The 19,557-nt window shown below is 41.4% G+C and overlaps 1 protein-coding gene across 1 annotated transcript; it reads left to right on the top strand.

Annotated features, from left to right (window-relative positions):
* The first annotated feature begins 779 nt into the window (after positions 1-779).
* WBP2NL (WBP2 N-terminal like) lies at positions 780-19,006 on the top strand. Its single transcript, XM_061124028.1, has 6 exons — positions 780-841; positions 8,625-8,733; positions 9,305-9,446; positions 9,596-9,688; positions 12,552-12,662; positions 18,494-19,006. Exons 1-6 carry the CDS (start codon positions 780-782, stop codon positions 18,859-18,861), a joined length of 885 nt encoding a protein of 294 aa, XP_060980011.1. The 3' UTR covers positions 18,862-19,006.
* The last annotated feature ends 551 nt before the right edge of the window (positions 19,007-19,557 follow it).

The raw sequence follows: 19,557 nt of genomic DNA, 5'->3' as shown, positions 1-19,557 counted from the left end.
GATGTTAACATCCTTTTGTTGGAAGACCTCTGGTGCTACTGGTGAAGTTCAAGGAAATAAGCAAACACACATTATAGTCTTAAAAGCAACTCTAATAAAATGTATCACCTGATCCTCACAATCTCCCTTTGGAGGAGGCAGGGCAGGTATGATGGGAGACACAGAGACAAAGGCTCTCCATCTTGGAGCTGGAACGGACTCACTCAGGGTCGAAATCCCCCCTTAGATTTCCTCACCCAGCTCTTGCACCATTTCCTGGACGCTGCCTCACAAAAAATCGGCTCTGATTTCAGTCTTTCCCTGGGGGAAGAGAGTGCTGCTCATCTCAGAAGTGAGGAATCGTTTCGAACTCTTTCTCCAAAGAGCAACAGTTTTCTGACCTGGGTCAGGAAGGGCGTAGGAAAATCCGGCTTTTAATTTTGATTCCTGACAGGACCAATTCAAGTCCATACTCGTGGGCAGCGGGGCTGCTAGGCAGGGGTTACAGAACAGCGGCCAAGACTGCGGCTGGCTGTGGCGATCACCGCCTCATCCCTTACTCCTCAGCGCTCTGGGGGCAGAGCCAACCCCCTGGACCCATCCGCTTTCCCCTCAGGGTTGTCTCAACCTTGACTCTGCGGGGTCCTCTGACCGAGGCCCCTCACGTGACCAGCCGCCTCGTTCACTCACTGCGGTCCTTGCGCCATAATCTCCGCCTCCCCTTCATAACCCCACCCAACCGCTTGGCGCAGGCCCCGCCCCTTCCCATCTGCGGGGCGGCAGGAGGGGGCCTGGGCAGGATGGCAGTGAACCAGAGCCACACCGAGAGCCGTCGTGGGGCCCTCATCCCCTCTGGCGAAAGGTGCCTGAAAGGAAGCCTGTGCAGCTGTCAGAGGGAGGAGAGGCCAGGAGAATTGGCGGCGCGCAAACTCTCAGCCAATCAGAGACTTTCCCGCCTTTTTTGCGCTTACGGCAAGCGTAGCTCTTCCCCGACCGTTAGGGCCAGTGCTGCCTCGCGGGTGTTCTAGATGTGAACGTGGTGAAGGCGGGAATAGGGGTGTCGCACATGTGAAGGGCACGTGCGCAGGGAGTGAGCCGTGCTGCCTCAGAAAAAAGTTGGAAGTGCAGTGGCAGGAAAGGGAAGTCACACCGACCCTCGGGGTGGCATGCGGTGCCGTTAGGAGTACACTACCTTTGTAGAGTGACGGCAACAAGATCCCAGGCTTCTGGGAGGTAGAAGAGGCACGAGGGTGGATCTTTCTAGAAAGATCCTGAACTGTCCGGGGCCTCTCTTCACCCTCAGAACTTCAAAAAGACCTCTCTCTTCTTTGCCCCCAACCAAGGAGATGACTGGTCTTACTTTTTTGAAAAGATGGGGACCAAGAGAAGACACGTCTGGGAAGAGTGATGTTCTCTCATCTCCCATGACGGCCCTGGAGTTTGCACCCCTGGCTTTGTGTGGTGCTAGCAGTGCCTGCCGCTCACCCGTTTCCTCCAGCCTCTGTCAGGTTAAGCCCAGAGTTGCCCAATTTTTGCTTCCCTACCCAATACCTCGGCCCCTGCCTCACTCCCCTCCTCAGTCCCCTGCCCAGGCTGTTAGAGTCCTGTTCGAACTCCCCAACAGTTCTTGAAAATGCTCCCCTCTGTGCTCAGATTTGCCGTCCTTTTCCTTTGCTTTCGCCTAGCTGTGAGATTCTGAAGCCCAACGCATTGCTCAGGTGAACCACACTGGGCAAACCACACCCAGATTGCTTTGAATGCATCTGTCAGGAAGATCCTTGAAGACAGTACATCATGCTGATGTCCAGATCTGTTTTTTTCTATGTTTCCTTGCCGAGAATATTTTCTTGACAGATTTATACGCTCTATCACGGCTGTACGTCTTCCCTTGGCCACGAAGGACCGCTGCTAGGACCGTTTTCCTAGTAGTGAGATGATTGCCCACCATGCTGACTCCCTGCACGCTGGCCTAGAGAACTATGACCTGTGTGCCTGTGGCTCTGTGCCTAGAAGCCACTTCTAATCTGGTGTTTGGGTGTCTTCTCAGCTGGGCTATGGGTTTGTCTCTCTGCTTTTCTGTTTGTGTACTGGAGGCAAGGAATGAAGTGTGGTCTTAAAAAAATTATAACAAATATTGATTTTATGTCTGTTATCTTTGTGGAGTCCTTTCTGTGCTCTCCAATGGTTGACCTTATTGGGGCACTGTTCTAAGGGCTTTATGGTTATAACTGCTGTATCTGCAATGAGGATCAGTACTATTTTCCTCATTTCATAGGTGGAAAAACTAAAACAAATAGTAATTTGCTTAAAATCATATGGTCAGGCATGTGGGAGAGCTCTGAATTTTGGTAGTGTGTATTCATGTCTCTAGGCTGGCTGCCCCTCGAAAAGGATGAGGACTATGTCTCTTTTTTCTCCTCTGCAAACAAGGCTCTGTCAGTGCTCTAGCTTTTTGGGTAGAAATTAATTTACAGAAATAGCTTGAGAGGGAGAAGACTGGTTATATTTTAACTTCTTCTGAGTATTCACAATACGCAGTTAAGAAATTCATAACAGCTTGGCTATGTTGTGTGGAGATATTTTTTCTGATCCCAGCTGAAAAGTCATAAATGTATGAGCCAGACTGTATTGGTAAAAAGGAAGATACTGACTGAGTTTTTTTTTTTTTTTTTTAAATCCATATCCTAAAATGTGCAGGTAATACCATGTAGAAAAATTGGGAAACATTTAATTACTCCAAATTCTTACATTCAGTGCTTTTTATATTTTGATATGTATCCTTTTGCACGTCCCCCTGTGGAAATACACACACCTTCCCTTATCAGACTGCTTTGTAATTTGTTTTTCTCATTTACCAATGTATTGAGAATGCTTTGCAGTATTAGCATCTAGTAATGCATCATTGTTTTCAATGTCTGGTACTCCAATATGCAGACATTTTGGCTCAAGCCACTATCTGGGATAAGTCTGGTTTTAATTTGTCATTGCTATAAACATTGCCACAGTGAATTTCTTAAAGATTTATTTTTGGTCACCTGTCAAATGTTTCTTTCATACATATTTCTGAAAGTGAAATTGTGGGGTCAGAAGACATAGACTTTTTAAAAAGTATTTATTTGTTATTTATTTAAATATTTATTTTTATTTATTTGGCTGTGCCGAGTCTTGATTTCGGAACACAAACCTTTGTTGTGGGCTGTGGGACCTTTAGTTGTGGTGTGCAGGATCTAGTTCCTGGACCAGGAATTGAACCCAGGCCTCCTGCATTGGGAACTTGCAGGGAAGTGCTGGACCACCAGGGAAGTCCCCAGAGGACATAGACCTTTAAAAAATTTTTATATATTTATAATATAAAAATCCTTATAAACATATTTTAAAATATTACACATATTTTATATTTAACATATTTATAAGTGGAAATATATTTATTGCAAAATCCCCCTATAGTTTCAGTTTCAGTTCAGTCACTCAGTCATGTCTGACTCTTTGTGACCCCGTGAACCGCAGCACGTCAGGCCTCCCTGTCCATCACCAACTCCTGGAGTTCACCCAAACCCATGTCCATTGAGTCGGTGATGCCATTCAACCATCTCATCCTCTGTCTTCCCCTTCTCCTCCTGCCCTCGATCTTTCCCAGCATCAGGGTCTTTTCAAATGAGCCAGCTCTTCGCATCAGGTGGCCAAACTATTGGAGCTTTAGCTTCAGCATCAGTCCTTCCAATGAATATTCGGGACTGATTTCCTTTAGGATGGACTGGTGGGATCTCCTTGCAGTCCAAGGGACTCTCAAGAGTTTTCTCCAACACCACAGTTCAAAAGCATCAATTCTTCGGCGCTCAGCTTTCTTTATGATCCAAGTCTCCCATACATGACTACTGGAGAAACCATAGCTTTGACTAGATGGATCTTTGTTGGCAAAGTAATGTCTCTGCTTTTTAATATGCTGTCTAGGTTGGTCATAGCTTTTCTTCCAAAGAGCAAGCATCTTTTAATTTCATGGCTGCAGTCACCATCTGCAGTGATTTTGGAGACCAAGAAAACAAAGTCTGAAAAAAAAAAAAAGAAAACAAAGTCTGTCACTGTTTCCATTGTTTCCCCATCTATTTGCCATGAAGTGACGGGACGGGATACCATGATCTTCATTTTTTGAATGTTGAGCTTCAAGCCATCTTTTTCACTCTCCTCTTTGACTTTCATCAAGAGGCTGTTCAGTTCCTCTTCACTTTCTGTCATAAGGGTGGTGTCAGCTATATATCTGAGGTTATCAATATTTCTTCCAGCAGTCTTGATTCCAGCTTGTGCTTCATCCAGCCTGGCATTTCCCATGATGTATTCTGCATATAAGTTAATTAAGTGGGGTGACAACATACAGCCTTCATGTACTCCTTTCCTGATTTGGAACCAATCCGTTATTCCATGTCCGGTTCTAACTGTTGCTTCTTGACCTGCATACAGATTTCTGAAGAGGCAGGTCAGGTGGTCTGGTATTCCCATCTCTTTCAGAATTTTCCACAGTTTGTTGTGATCCACACAATCAAAGGCTTTGGGGTAGTCAATAAAGCAGAAGTAGATGTTTTTCTGGAACTCTCTTGCTTTTTCAATGATCCAGCAGATGTTGGCAATTTGATCTTTGGTTCCTCTGCCTTTTCTAAACCCAGCTTGAACATCTGGAAGTTCTTGGTTCAGGTACTATTGAAGCCTTGATCGGAGAGTTTTGAGCATTACTTTGCTAGCGTGTGAGATGAGTGCAATTGTGCGGTATTTTGAGCATTTTTAAGCATTGCCTTTCTTTGGGATTGGAATGAAAACTGACTTTTCCAGTCCTGTGGCCACTGCTGAGTTTTCCAAATTTGCTGACATATTGAGTGCAGCACTTTGACAGCATCATCTTTTAGGATTTGAAATAGCTGAGCTGGAATTCCATCAACTCCACTAGCTTTGTTCATAGTGATGCTTCGTAAGGCCCATTGGACTTTGCACTCCAGGATGTCTGGCTCTATGTGACTGATCACACCATCGTGGTTATCTGGGTCATTCAGATCTTTTTTGTATAGTTCTCATGCATATTCTTGCCATGTCTTCTTAATATCTTCTGCTTCTGTTAAGCCCATACCATTTCTGTCCTTTATTGTGCCCATCTTTGCATGAAATGTTCCCTTGGTATCTCTAATTTTCTTGAGGAAATCTCTAGTCTTTCCCAGTCTATTGTTTTCGTCTGTTTCTTTGCATTAATCACTTAGGAAAATGTTCTTATTTCTCCTTGCTATTCTTTGGAACTCTCCATTCAGATGGGTGTATCTTTCTTTTTCTTCTTTACCTTTCGCTTCTCTTCTTTTCTCAGCTATTTGTAAGGCCTCCTCAGACAACCATTTTGCCTTTTTGCATTTCTTCTTCTTGGGGATAGTTTTGGTCACTGCCTCCTATACAATGTTACAAACTTCCATCCATAGTTCTTCAGGCACTCTATCAGATCTAGTCCCTTGAATCTATTTGTCACTTCCATCGTATAATTATAAGTGATTGGATTTAGGTCATACCTGAGTGGTCTAGTGGTTTTCCCTACTTTCTTCGATTTACTCATCTTACATAACTCTAAATTTGTATCCTTGCCTAACATTTCCCCATTTTCCTCATCCCCTCAACCTCCAATAACTACTGTTATACTCTTTGCTTCTATGAATTTGATTTTGTTTTAGATTCCACATGTAGGTGAAATCATATAACTGTCTTTGTCTCTGCTATTGCATTTAGCATAATGTCCTCAAGGTTCACCCATGTTGTGGCATGTGACAAGATTCCTTCATTTTTAAGACTGAATAATATTCCATTGTGTGTATATACCACATTTTGTTTCTCCATTCACTGATAGACTTTTAGATTGCTTCCTCCTCTTGGCTATTCATATTAATTATGAATAGTGCTGTTATGAATATGAGTGCACAAATATCTTTTTGAGACCTTGCTTTTAATTCTTTTTGATATATACCCAGAAGTGGGATTGCTGGATCATGGAGTAATTCTATTTTTAATTTTTGAGGCAACCCCATACTGTTCCATAATGCCTGCACCACTTTACAATCCCACCAAGAGTGCACAGAATTTCCAACCTGTCAATATTCTAGACCACAAACACCTAGAATATCTTTTGCAATAGTAGTCATTCTAATAGGTGTGAGGTGATATCTCATTTGTGGTTTTGATTTGCATTTCTCTGATGATTAATAATGTTGAGCATCTTCTCATATTTTTTTCTATTTATATATCATTTTTGGCAAAATGTCTATTTAAGTCCTCTGTCCATTAAAAATTTTTTTTTCTTTTAAATTTTTTATTTTGTATTGAGGGATAGTCGATTAACAATGTGATAGGTTCAGGTGAATAGCAAAAAGACTCAGTCATGCATATACATGTATCCATTCTCCCCCAAACTCCCCTCCCATCCAGTCTACCACATGACACTGAGCAGAGTTCCATGTGCTATACAGTAGGTCCTTGTTGGTTATCCCTTTGTTAATTTTTAAATCAGATTTGTTGTTGTTGAGTTGTAGGAGCCCTTTATATATCTTAGATGGGCTCTGTGTATGTGTGTGTGTGTGTGTGAGCCAGTTTTGTCACTCAGTCAGGCAGTGTAAAACTGTCTTAATTTTCACTTCCTGATTGGGCAGAGCCTCATTGTCAGTCAGAGGTAACAGTTCTAGAGCCTTTTCAGGTTTCTTCTGAGCATGACCCCAACCCTGATATGTGAAAGCACCCAGTCTGTGATACTTTCTAGATTCCCATGAATATATCAGAGGTTTTCAAAGCCTTTATTCCTCAAAGCATCTCATTCCCCAGTCTTTTCTTCCCATCTTTTAAGTATATGTCTTTCCCCCCAAAGTCATCGTTTGCCCCACTTAACAGCTCTCACGCATTTTGAAATGTTGTTTAACAAATGTGCCCTGGGTAGTTGCCTTAATCCTGAGGGAATTCTGAGCTAGTCCTCCAGGGAACCCCTGGACAGGTCAAAACAGAAAACCACAGTAAGGTCTGTTCTCCTCCCCTCACCCCAGTACTTTGTACTTATACTGAGAATGTGGGTTGTTGTTTTCAGAGCTGTGCCATGCTAGGGAGTGGAGGAGTACCGGGATAAGTTGAAGTGCACAAAGCTCTTATTGACGCTCTTATTTTTTTTTCTTGATTAAACATTCTGCTATAAGCTTTTGATTAGATTCTAGACTGACTTCTAGAGTTCCCTATTCCACTATTGTTGCTGACATCCATTTTTTCATAGTCTCTTTTTTTTTTTTGGCTTGGTGACTTTATTTTTTTTCCATTTATTTTATTAGTTGGAGGCTAATTACTTTACAATATTGTAGTGGCTTTTGCCATACATTGACATGAATCAGCCGTGGATTTACATGTGCTCCCCATCCTGAACCCCCCTCCCACCTCCCTCCCCATCCCATCCCTCTGGGTCTTCCCAGTGCACCAGCCCCGAGCACTTGTCTCATCCATCCAACCTGGACTGGCGATCTGTTTCACACTTGATAATACACATGTTTCGATGCTGTTCTCTTTTCATCGTCTCTTAAGCGCTTTTTAGCCAAATACTATCACCCTAGTTCCTGTTCTTATTACCTCATATCAGGACTATGTCAGTTCTTAAATGGATCCCTCTGACATATCACCATTTCCTTGGTCATGTGACCTATCCGCTGAGACAGGCAGTTCTGCCTTGCCTGTTGAATGGTGTTTCTATCTCTATTCCCAACGTGGGTCCAGCTTTATCTCACTATTCCTCCTAATCCCACTTCCATGATGTTTTGATAAATTCACACAGGTAGGCTGCTCCCAAGTATACAGTGTTCTTTCCACTGATGCTGCTCCTGCACTTCCACTAATGCTGTTTGCACCCCATCAGGACTGTCCCCTGCCCTCACTTCTGCCCACTGAAACACTATTCATCTCTGAAGAATCAGCTCAAATTTCAACTTTTCTATAAAATCATTCCTAATTACTTCTACCAAGAGCTGATCTCTACCTGCCATGATATTTTTTCTGCTTATGTGATGCATATCATGTTTTTCTTGCATTATTACCTATATTTGTTTTTGTTCATTCATTCTTTCAATAAATATTAACAGTATATATATATATATATATATAAAAATATATATATATATATATATAAAACTAAGAATGGGTAAAAAACCCAATAGGATTCTGTAAGAGTAGGATGAGTCCAGGTTTTTCAGGTTAGGAGTGAAGGGAGAACATGGCAGACATGTCAGAGGATTCTGTAGCACACTTCATATGTCTCACCTTCTTTACCAGAGTCCAAGAAACAGTTTCATTAACACAGTGCTTTATACAAAATGCACAAGAAGTATAAGAATTAGTGGACTTTAAGAACAGAATTAGGTTTGCTAAGAAAGAAAAAAAAAAGAACCCAGTGATAAAGAGGAAGTCAAGCAAGTGTGAGTTGTCAGAGAATAAGAGCATTTTAGTTCCTTCCTATTTTAATAAAATAGTAGCAGTAGCACCAGTAGCAGCAAATGACGTTTATTAAAATCTCCCTCCAGGCTAAAAACTGTGCCGAGAGCTTTGGTTGTATCTTTTTTATATATATCCCAAACCGTGTGTTGTCTGTCCTTTCTCTTCTGCAGTGTCTTGAAGCAGTGTGAGGATGTGGACCTCTGCTTCCTACAGAAACCAGTGGAATCCTATCTCTTTAATGGTACAAAGAAAGGAACGTTGTTTCTCACTTCATACCGGGTAATTTCTCTCTTTTTAATCTAATTTATTTTTCGTTTTTTTCACTGTGCTGGGTCTTCATGGCTATGTGTGGGCTTTTTCTAGTTGTCGTGAGTGGGGGGTTACTCTGTAGTTGCAGTGCTTGGGCTTCTCATTGCAGTGGCTTCTCTTGTTCAGGAGCATAGGCTCTAGGGCACTCGGGCTCAGGAGTTGTGGCACACAGGCTTAGTTGCCCTGTGGCATGTGGATTCTTCTTGGACTAGGAATCAAACCCATGTACCCTGCATTGGCAGGCAGATTCCTAACCATTGAACCACCAGGAAAGTCCCACACCAGGTAATTTCTGCTTCTCCTTTTATCTAATTAACTCTCTGTTTGTTTCCCTTAAAATGGAGAGAGGTATTGACTTTCAAAATGTTTTGAAACATTTCCACTCGGAGATTTTCCCTGTTGAAGAGTGATAGAAGAAAATCGGTGATGTTTCTCAATTAGGCCAGGAGCTATAAAGTAGCCTTGACTTTAGAATTGCTCTTCTATGTCTCAACGCATGGACGAATTGCATTCCTTTCCTAAAGTTTCTTTTCTTTCTTAGGTGGTCTTCGTGACATCACACTTAGTCAATGACCCCATGCTTTCCTTTATGATGCCGTTTGGCCTGATGGGTGACTGCACCATTGAACAACCAATTTTTGCCCCCAACTACATTAAAGGAACCATTCAGGCAGCTCCGGGTGGTAAGTGTCCCCGTCAGAAGTGTATTTTTTCTCCAAAGCGTAGAGAAAGTTGAAGACTCAGATTTCACTGGGTGGTGTCTCTCTCCGTGTTTCTGGCAGCCCGTCTGTGACCGTGCGCCAGCCTCTCAGTGTGCTGTTTCTCCCCCCAGGTGGCTGGGAAGGACAAGCTGTTTTTAAGTTATCCTTCAGGAAAGGAGGCGCCATCGAATTTGCCCAACTGATGGTAAAAGCTGCCTCTGCTGGTGAGTGATGCTGAGAAAGATATCGAGTGCTTTGGGGTTTGGGGACCTGTATAACTGGAGTAGGACTGTTAACTGGTGAAGACTTCTGGCCTCTGTGGTCAGGACGTTGGTATTTGCCCATGTTGTTGTTGTTTAGTCGCTAAGCTGTGTTCAACTTTTTTCAGCCTCATGTACTGTGTAGACTGCCAGCCTCCTCTGTCCATGGGATTTCCCAGGCAGGAATACTGCAGCAGGTTGCCATTTCCTTCTCTAGATTTCACCTGTATTCAGTGGGTATTTCCTGAACCTACTGACTATGTACCAAGTACCCTACTACATGTTAGAAACATAAGATTTGGTCCTTCCTTAACCTGAAGGAGTTCACAATCTAGTGGGAATTTACATCAGACTCCTGAATGATTATACCTGATAGTCTCTTGTCCATTGAAGTGGCTGTATCATTGAGTACTCTTGTTTTTGGTAGAGTTACCTTGGCTCTTCTTCCTCTGGCATGCCTTCTTGTCTTCTCTCTGGCTATACCTTTACTTTTCTTGGGTTTAATTCTCATTTTTCATGGGACTAAAGCATGGGAAGAGATACTGTTAAGTCCTGCAGCACTGATCTAACAGATGTACCAGAGGACTCTTTCAGACTTAGAATACAAGTAATCTTTTAATTCAATGTAGCTTCACTTTATATCCCTCACTCTCAGTTTTTACATTCTAATCCAACTGGACTTCTTTGCACCTTGCTCTCCCATCTCTGAGCCTTCAGGCTATTTGCTCTGTCTGGAATGCTCTTCCTCTTTCTCCCTTGCTTTCCACCACCAACTTCAATCTAGTTAAGATGCACACGGTCTAGTGGAAATAGACATATGCAAGAATAATACATTATCCTATCTTATGGTGGGGGCTTCCCTGGGGGCTCAGAGGTAAAGAATCCGCTTGCAATGCAGGAAATACAGAAGTGGATTTGATCCCTGGGCTGGGAAGATCCCCTGGAGAAGGAAGTGGCAACCCACTCCAGTATTCTTGCCTTGGAAACCCCATGGACAGAGGAACCTGGCGGGCTACAGTCCATGGGGTCACAAAGAGTCAGACACAACTGAGCACATCCCACCCAGTTAAGATAATGCTAGCTATTGAAACAGATAAAGCCCAAATTATCAGTGACTTAAGATAATGGTGGAGAAGGAAATGACAACCCATTCCAGTATTCTTGCCTGGGAAATCCTATGGACAGAGGAGCCTGGCTGGCTGCAGTCCACGGAGTCGCAAAAAATCAGACACAACTAAGTGACTAAACAAACAACAATAAGGTAATGGATATTACTGCCTATATAAAGGCCAGTTGGGAACTTCTCTGACAGTTCAGTGGTTAAAATTTCCCCTTTCATCACAGACAGTGTGAGTTCTATCCCTAGTCAGGAGCTCAGACCCCACATGCCTTGGGGCCAAAAAACCAAAGCATAAAACAGAAGCAGTATTGCAACAAATTCAATAAAAACTTTTAAAATGGCTCACATCAAAATAAATCTGAAAAAGAGGCCATCAGCAGGGGTTAAAGGGATCTCTGCTCCACACAGCCCTTCAGGGACCCAGGGTAGTAGAGTCTCATCAGTAACACATGGCTTCCACAGCCTCTTTGGGTGGCCAGCAGAGTGAGGAAGAGAGTAAAGATCTCACTTTGGAAGTTTTCATGGGCCAGGTGTGGAAGCTGTGTGCATTGCTTCTGGTCATATGCCATAGGGCAGAAATTAGTGTGGCAGGCTGACAGTGGCTCTGAAAATATAAGCCTCAGAATCTTTGAATGTTACTTTGTAAAAAAAAAGAAAAAAAAAGGCTTTTCAGATATAATTAAGGATCTTGAGATGAGAGAATTACTCTAGATTACTCAAATACCATCAAATATTAAATACCATTAAAGTGTCCTTGTAAACGAGATGCAGAGGAGACCAACAGAAGCTTTCTTTGGTAATGCCATTGTTGTTGTTCAGTCGGTAAGTCATGTCCAACTCTTTATGACCCCATGGACTGCAGCATGCCAGGCTTCCCTGTCCTTCACTATCTCCCAGAGTTTGCTCAAACTCATGTCCACTGAGTCAATGACGCCATCCAACCATCTCATCCTCTGTCGCTCCCTTGTCCTTCTGCCCTCAATATTTCCCAGCATCAGGGTCGTTTCCAATGAGTCATCTCTTCACATCAGGTGGCCAAAGTATTGGAGTGTCAGCTTCAGTATCAGTCCTTCCAATGCATATTCAGGGTTGATTTCCTTTAGGATTGACAGGTTTGACCTCCTTGCAGTCCAAAGGCCTCTCAAGAGTCTTCTCCAGCACCACATTTCAAAAGCATCAATTCTTCGGTGCTCAGCCTTCTTTATGGCCCAACTCTCACATCCATACATGATGACTGGAAAAACCATAGCTTTGACTATATGGACCTTTGTTGGCAAAGTGATGTCTCTGCTTTTTAAAACACTGTTTAGGTTTGTCATAGGTTTTCTTCCAAGGAGCAAGCGTCTTAATTTCATGGCTGCAGTCACCACCTGCAGGGTACTGCCATTATGTTGTGTTGGCCTTTAATGGAGTTATCCTGACAACTTGATAAAATCTTCACTTGAAAATTTTTTCTGAATCCCTATTATGGTGGGTATTATGCTAGGCCTTCAATAAGCATAGGAAAATATACACAATCACTGTCTTCAGGAAGCATACAGTTGAGGACAAGGACAGAGTATATTTTAAGTCTTGTATCCTGGGAACATTGCTGGACACTCATGTAACATGTTGGTTAATACTCTGTTAATTATTTGGTTGATAGTTGCTGTATATCTGTCTTAAAACAATTAAAGAGCCCTTATTTTGCCAAATTTGTCTTCTCAGCTGCCAGAGGAATTCCACTTGGAAGTGTAAATTACTGGTTTGACACTTCAGGACTGTACATAATTACTGTCCCAGGGGCTGCAGTGTGCTCCCCACAGACATCTTGTCCAGGTAAGTATGGCAGGGAGGTTCTTCCTGGGAGGTAAAAGGGTGTGCCCAAGGCTCGCAGATCTAATCGCTGATAGCTTGCCTTCAACTCTGCTGCAAGAGCAGCAGCAGAGATTTGGGGGTTGGAAAATAGTTGAGTCCATGATTTCATTTCCGGATTCAAACCCAGTGGCAAGTCAGTAAGTGACCGGCTTTCCATTTCAGGCTTTTTTGTTGTTGTTCAGTCACTCAGTTGTGTCCTACTCTTTGCAATCCCATGGACTATAGCACGCCAGGCTTCCCTGTCCTTCACCATCTCCTAGAGCTTGCTCAAACTCATGTCCATCGAGTCAGTGATGCCATCCAACCATCTCATCCTCTGTCGTCCCCTTCTCCTCCTGCCTTCAATTTTCCCAGCATCAGAGTATTTTCTAATGAGTTGGCTCTTCGCATCAGGTGGCCAAAGTATTGGAGTTTCAGCTTCAGCAGCAGTCCTTCCAATGAATATTCAGGATTGATATCCTTTAGAATTGACTGGTTTGATATCCTTGCAGTCCTAGGGACTCTCAAGAGTCTTCTCCAACACCACAGTTCAAAAGCATCAATTTCAGGCTTACTTTGATGTACAAATATGGAGGATATTGTGCAACTCTCATCAGTAGGAAGTCACTTCTGCTGACAACCTGAGCAGAAACGTGTGCTCTTGCATACCTCCCCCTTCCTCTCTCACACAAGCACAGCCATCATGCTTGTGCCACGCCTTTCATCCTCACTGAGGACTCCAATCTTGGGCTTTGTGACCTGTACCCTTTCCTGTAGCAGCTGTGTCTGTCCACAGATGCTGAGCCATATTCCCCAGAGATATAGATCAGTATTCTCAAATGTGGTTCACAGTCTGTGGGTGGACCACGAAAGGTCTCCTGACAGGCTGCCAACAGACCCCCAGATGCAGGCCATTTCTTGGGTTTTCCTTGGAGCATGACATGCATGTCCATCAGCATTTAGTTTGTATACAACTCATGGGTAGTTATTTCTGGCCTTTATAGTTACCTTAATTTTTAAGTGTTAATCAACTGACATTCAAAATTTTGAAGTAAGTATTGCTAAGGTTTTATAAAAATGTTTTTAAGTTGAAATTTGTATAAGATACAATTAACCATTTTAAAACGTACAATTCAATGGTATTTAGTGTATCACAATGCTGTGCAGCCATCAGCTCTCTCCAGTTTCAAAACTTTTCCAGGACTTCCCTGGCAGTCCAGTGGTTGACTCTGTCATTTCACTTAGGGGGTTCAGGTTTGATCCCTAGTCGGGGAACTAACATCCTGCATGCTGTGTTGCACAGTCAAAAAGCAAACAAACAAACAAAATGGAAAACTTTTCCATTACTCCATAATAATACCCCATACCCACGAAGTAATTATTCCTTGTCCTCTCTCCTTTGTCTCTTGGTTTCCCCTAATCTGCTTTTTGTCTTTTTGGATTTGTCTGTTCTGTGTATATCACATAAAAGAAGCCAAGCAACATGTGACTTTGTGTTTGGCTTATCTCACTTAACATGATGTTTTCAAGGCTCCTCCAAGATGTAACATGTATCAGTACTTCACTTTTTGTGTCTGACTAGTGCTCCATTGTGTATATCATAGTTTGTTTATTCATTCGTGCATTGATACACATTTGGTTGGTTTCCACCTTTCGATTATTATGAATAATAGCTGTTATAATCATTTGTATATAGGCTTCTCTGTAGACATAAGTTTTCATTTCTCTTGAGTATGTACTTAGGTTGGGAATTATTGGGTGATATGGTAATTCAATGTTTAACTTTTTTGAGAAACCACCAAACTCTTTTTCCGCAGAAACTGCACTGTTATTTTACTCTCACCAGCAATGTACAAGTTCATATTGCTCCATATCGTTGTCAATGCTTGTTATTTTCCTTTCTTTTTGCTTGTTGTTTATAGTAAAGTCATCCTAGTGAGGTGAGGTGATATCTCATTATAATTTTAATTTGCATTTTCTTAATGACCAATGGTACTGAACATCTTTTCATGTGCTTGTTGACCATTTGTGTATCTTCTTTGAAGATGTATCTTTTCAAGTCCTTTGCCCATTTAAAAATATTTATTTATTCATTCATTTTTGGCCACACTATGTGTTTGTTGCTGCTCTTGGGCAGCAAGCAGGGGCTACTTTTTTTTGCATTGTGCTTCCTTGCAGGCTTTTCATTGCAGTGGCTTCTCTTGTTGCAGAGCATGGGCCCTAGAGAGTGTGGGCTTCAGTAGTTGTGATGCACAGGCCTAGTTGCTCTGCAGCATGTGGGATCTTCCTGGACCAGAGATTGAACCTATGTCACCTGCATTGGCAGGCGGATTCTTAACCACTGGACCACCAGGGAAGCCTGAGTATGGTGTTTAATTTCCAGAAATTTGTGAATTTTCTAGTTTTACTTCTGTTGTTGGTTTATAAATTAATCCCTTTGTGATCAGAGAAGCTACTTTGTATGACCCCTACCTTTTAAAATCTATCCAGACTTAATTTGTTACCTAATATATGGTCTATTCTAAAAATATCACGTGTCCTTGAGAGTACCAGGGTCCCAGGTGGCACTAGTGGTAAAGAATCTGCCTGCCAATGCAGGAGACATAAGAGATGTAGGTTTGATCCCTGGGTCGGGAAGATCCCGTGGAAAAGGGAAAATTCCATGGGCAGAGGAGCCTGGTGGGCTACAGTCCATGGGGTCACAAAGAGTTGGACACGGCTGATCAAATGAGCATTTGAGAGTAATGTGTATTCTGTTGTTGGGTAGAGTGTCCTGTGTTTGTTAGATCCAGTTGGCTTGTTGCGCTTTTTCAAATCCTCTGCTTTCTTATTTATCTTCTCTCTGGTTGTTCTATCTATCAGTGTGAGTGAGGGATATTGAAGTCTTCAACTATTATTGTGAAATTGCTTCTTCCTTCAATTCTGTCAGTTTTTGCTTCATATATGTGATGGTCTGTTATCAGCTGTGCAAATGTTTATAATTGTTATATTCTTTTGCTGTACTGAATATTTTATTAATATGTAATTTTTGTCTTTATTGCTTAATCTTTTTGATGTAGTCTATTTTGTCTGATATTAGTATAGTTAGTTTTGCTCTCTTTTGGTTACTATTTACGTGGAATATCTTTTTTCATCCTTTACTTTCAATTTATTTATGTCTTTGTATCTAGAACAAGTCTCTCAAACACATAGCATGTAGTTGAATCATGAATTTTCATTCATTCTGCAATCTCTGTCTTTTGATTGGGGAATTTAATCCATTTGCATTTAAAGTAATTACTGATGATGGGAGCCTTACTTCTGCTGTTTTGCTATTTGGTTTTTATATGCCTTATAGCTTTTTTGTCCCTCATTTTCTGCATCACTGTCTTCTTTTGTGTTTAGTTGTTTTTTGATAGTGAAAAGTTTGAATTTCTTTCTCATTTCCTTTTGTTTATATTTTATAGCTTTTTTTTTTTTTTTGATGTGACTACCACAGGGGTTACATTTAACATCCTAAAGTTATAACACTGATTTGAATTTTACAATCTTAACTTCAATAACATACAAATATTCTGTACCTTTACAAGCCCTCCATCTCACTCCTTTTACCATATCACAAAATTATATCTCTATACATTGTGTCCCCAAACACATAATCTAATATTTCCTGTAAATGCATTAGTCTCTTAAGTTATGTAGAAAACAAAAATGAAATTACAAACCTTTGTTATAATAATATTGACTTTTATAATTGGTCAATGATTTACCTTTATTGAGATATTTATTTCTTCATTTGGCTTCAAATTATTATCCAGTGTCCTTTCATTTGACTCCCTTCAGCATTTCTTACAGGACAAGTCTAGTGGTAATCAACTCCCTCAGGTTTTGTTTATCTGGAAACATCTTACTTTCTTTCTCTATCTGAAAGGAGTTTGGCTAGATATAAGATTCTTGTTAGATAGTTTATTTCTGGCCTCCAACATTCCTGAAGAGAAATCTGCTAATAATCTTATTGAGGATCTCTTGCATGTGATTATTCACTTCTCTCTTGCTGCTGTCCCTTGGACTGCAAGGAGATCCAACCAGTCCATCCTAAAGGAAATCAGTCCGGAATAGTCATTGGATGGACTGATGCTGAAGCTGAAACTCCAATACTTTGGCCACCTGATGCGAAGAGCTGACTTATTTGAAAAGACTCTGACGTTGGGAAAGATTGAGGGAGGGAACAGAAGGGGACGACAGAGGATGAGATGGTTGGATGGCATCACCGACTCAATGGACATGGGTTTGGGTGAACTCCAGGAGTTGGTGATGGACAGGGAGGCATGGTGTGCTGCAGTTAATGGGGTCTCAAAGAGTTGGACATGACTGAGTGACTGAACTGAACTGAACTTGCTGCTGTCAAGATTCCCTTTTTTGTAAGTTTGACTATAATGTGTCGGTGTGGATCTCTTTGAGTTCATCTTATTTGGAGTTTATTGAGCTTCTTGGATGTTTATATTCATGTCTTTCATCAGATTTGAGAAGTTTTCAGTCATTATTTCTTCAAATACTTTCCTACATCTTTCTCTCTTTTTTTCTGAAACTTCCACAATGTATATGTTGGTCTCCTTGGTAGTGTCCCACTGGTCCCTTGGGCTCTGTTCACTTTTCTTCAATATTTTTCTTTCTATTCCTCTCTATCTACAGTTTTTATTGTTCTGTATTCAGGTTTACTGATTCTTTCTTCTGCCTATTCAAATATGAATTTGAATCCCTCTAGTGAATTTTTCATTTCAGTTATTGTACTTTTCAGCTCCACAATTTTGTTTGTGTTGGTTTCCTGTTATGTTTTCTATCTCTTTATTGCTGTTTCTATTTTGTTCATATATCACTTTTCTTGACTTTATATACATTTTTCCTTTTGTTCTTTGAGCATCTTAATGATGATTCTTTTAATTTTTTTCTAGATAGCTTAAATATTAAATATGGATTTTAGAAAAATAACTTGACAGTTATCCATTCACACTGACACAGTTAAATAATTTTGGGAATGTAGCCAAGAAAATAAATAAAACTCATGTTTATTATAATATTAATTGGAAAGTTGGAAGCAACATAACTCTCTGACAATCAGGTAGCACTTATCATAAGTGGCATTTATCCATATGATGAAATATTGCCCCGATTTTAATTTGTGAAATATGCTAATGATATAAAGAACTTTCTTGGCAGTCCAGTGGTTAAGACTTGGCATTTTCATTGCTGAGGGCCAGGTTCAACCCGTGGTTGGGAAACTAAGATCCCACAAGCCATGCAGAACAGCCAGGAAAAAAAGAAAAAATAATATAAAGAACATTCTCACAATGTCAAGTAAAACGAGCCAGATTTTTTAAAATTGTATGATTGTCATAATCATGACTGTATAAAAAATATTAACAGAGATCCTACTTATAAATATACCAAAATAATAAGTTTTTGTCTTTGATGATGGAATTATAGATGACTTTTAAAAATTTATCTCTTCTCTATTTTCCAAATACATATTCCTCATTGAGCATTTTTTTATGATCAAAACAAACTTTACTGAGTTAATATGTATCTGTGTACAACTATTAGTATGTAGAGATTTAACTATAGGTTATTTTCATGTTAATTTGAATTCCTCCACAACAGTTGTGGATGTTAAAGCATCCAACTGGTGATGGCTGAAGGATAAGGCTTTTGCATTGTTCTGTCTGAATTCTCTTCCTGTTTCAGTCTGCTTCAGTACTTTTTCATCTTCCACCTCCTTCTTACTTATTCCTTGTCTGCTCTAAAAAATGAGTAACTGATTTTTTTTTCCTTCTCAGCATATCCAGTTGTGATCTATGGACCCCCACCACCAGGATATGGAGTCCAACCAGGGGAATATGGAACTCCACCAGAAGGATATGGAGCCCAACCAGGGGGATATGGAGCCCCACCTGTGGGATATGGAGCCCCACCTGGGGGATATGGAGCCCCTCCTGGGGGATATGGTGCCTTACCTGGGGGATATGGAGCCCCATCTGCAGGATATGGAGCCCTATCAGTTGGAAATGAAGCCCTACCACCAGCATATGAAGCTCCATATGCTGGAAATACAGCTGCCTCTCACAGATCTGTGGCAGCTCAGCAGGAGACTTCTCTTCCCTCTACCTCATCTTCTCAGGTCCATTTACCACCTTCTCAGAGTTAAACCTTGAAGACTCACCAAGCAAAGGGCACCCTAAAACTGAAGTCACAGTAAGAAGGAAGACTCAGGTAGGTGGTTGAAGTCCCATCCCATGTAGTTATCATACCCTTTGGAAGGGCAACCTTAGAGGGAAGATGAAGCTTTACTTCCACGCCTAGATTTTAGAGGCCAAGTCAGTTCTTGACTGGGCTTCCCTGGTGGCTCAGTTGGTAAAGAATCTGCCTGCAATGCAAGAGATGCGGGTTTGTTCCCTAGGTCGGGAAGATCCCCTGGGAGAAGGAAATGGCAACACACTCCAGTATGCCTGCCTGGGAAATCCCATGGACAGAGGAGCCTGGCGAGCTACAGTCCATGGGGTTGCAAAGAGTCGGACACAACTTAGTGACTAAACCACCACCACCGCCACCAATTCTTGATTAGATGGGCTAAAGGAGAAGTACATTTGTACAGCTAATTCTCCAACAATTTGGTTGACATTGGCTGCATTTTTTTAATTACATTTTTTTTAAACATGCCTTGAGTCAGTTTGGAAAAACTGTTTTGCATTTTCCCCTCTCCAATTCAAGAAACATCCATTATGGTAAGTTTGCTAGGAACTAAGATATATGTTAAAAATATCAAGTTGAGGGATTTTCCTAGAGATCCAGTAGTTAAAACTTCATGCTTCCAATGCAAAGGGCATGCATTTGATCCCTGGTT

Source organism: Dama dama, chromosome 22 (assembly GCF_033118175.1).
Source record: "Dama dama isolate Ldn47 chromosome 22, ASM3311817v1, whole genome shotgun sequence".
Classification (NCBI taxonomy): Eukaryota; Metazoa; Chordata; class Mammalia; order Artiodactyla; family Cervidae; genus Dama; species Dama dama.
Note: the sequence above shows the minus strand (reverse complement) of the source record. Positions and strands in the feature narration are given on the sequence as shown.

Coding starts and splice junctions, on each gene's coding strand:
- WBP2NL (XM_061124028.1), top strand. CDS start 780: ATGGCAGTGAACCAGAGCCACACCGAGAGCCGTCGTGGGGCCCTCATC. Junction 9,447..9,595: donor CATTCAGGCAGCTCCGGGTG/GTAAGTGTCCCC, acceptor TTCTCCCCCCAG/GTGGCTGGGAAGGACAAGCT. Junction 9,689..12,551: donor GGTAAAAGCTGCCTCTGCTG/GTGAGTGATGCT, acceptor TTGTCTTCTCAG/CTGCCAGAGGAATTCCACTT.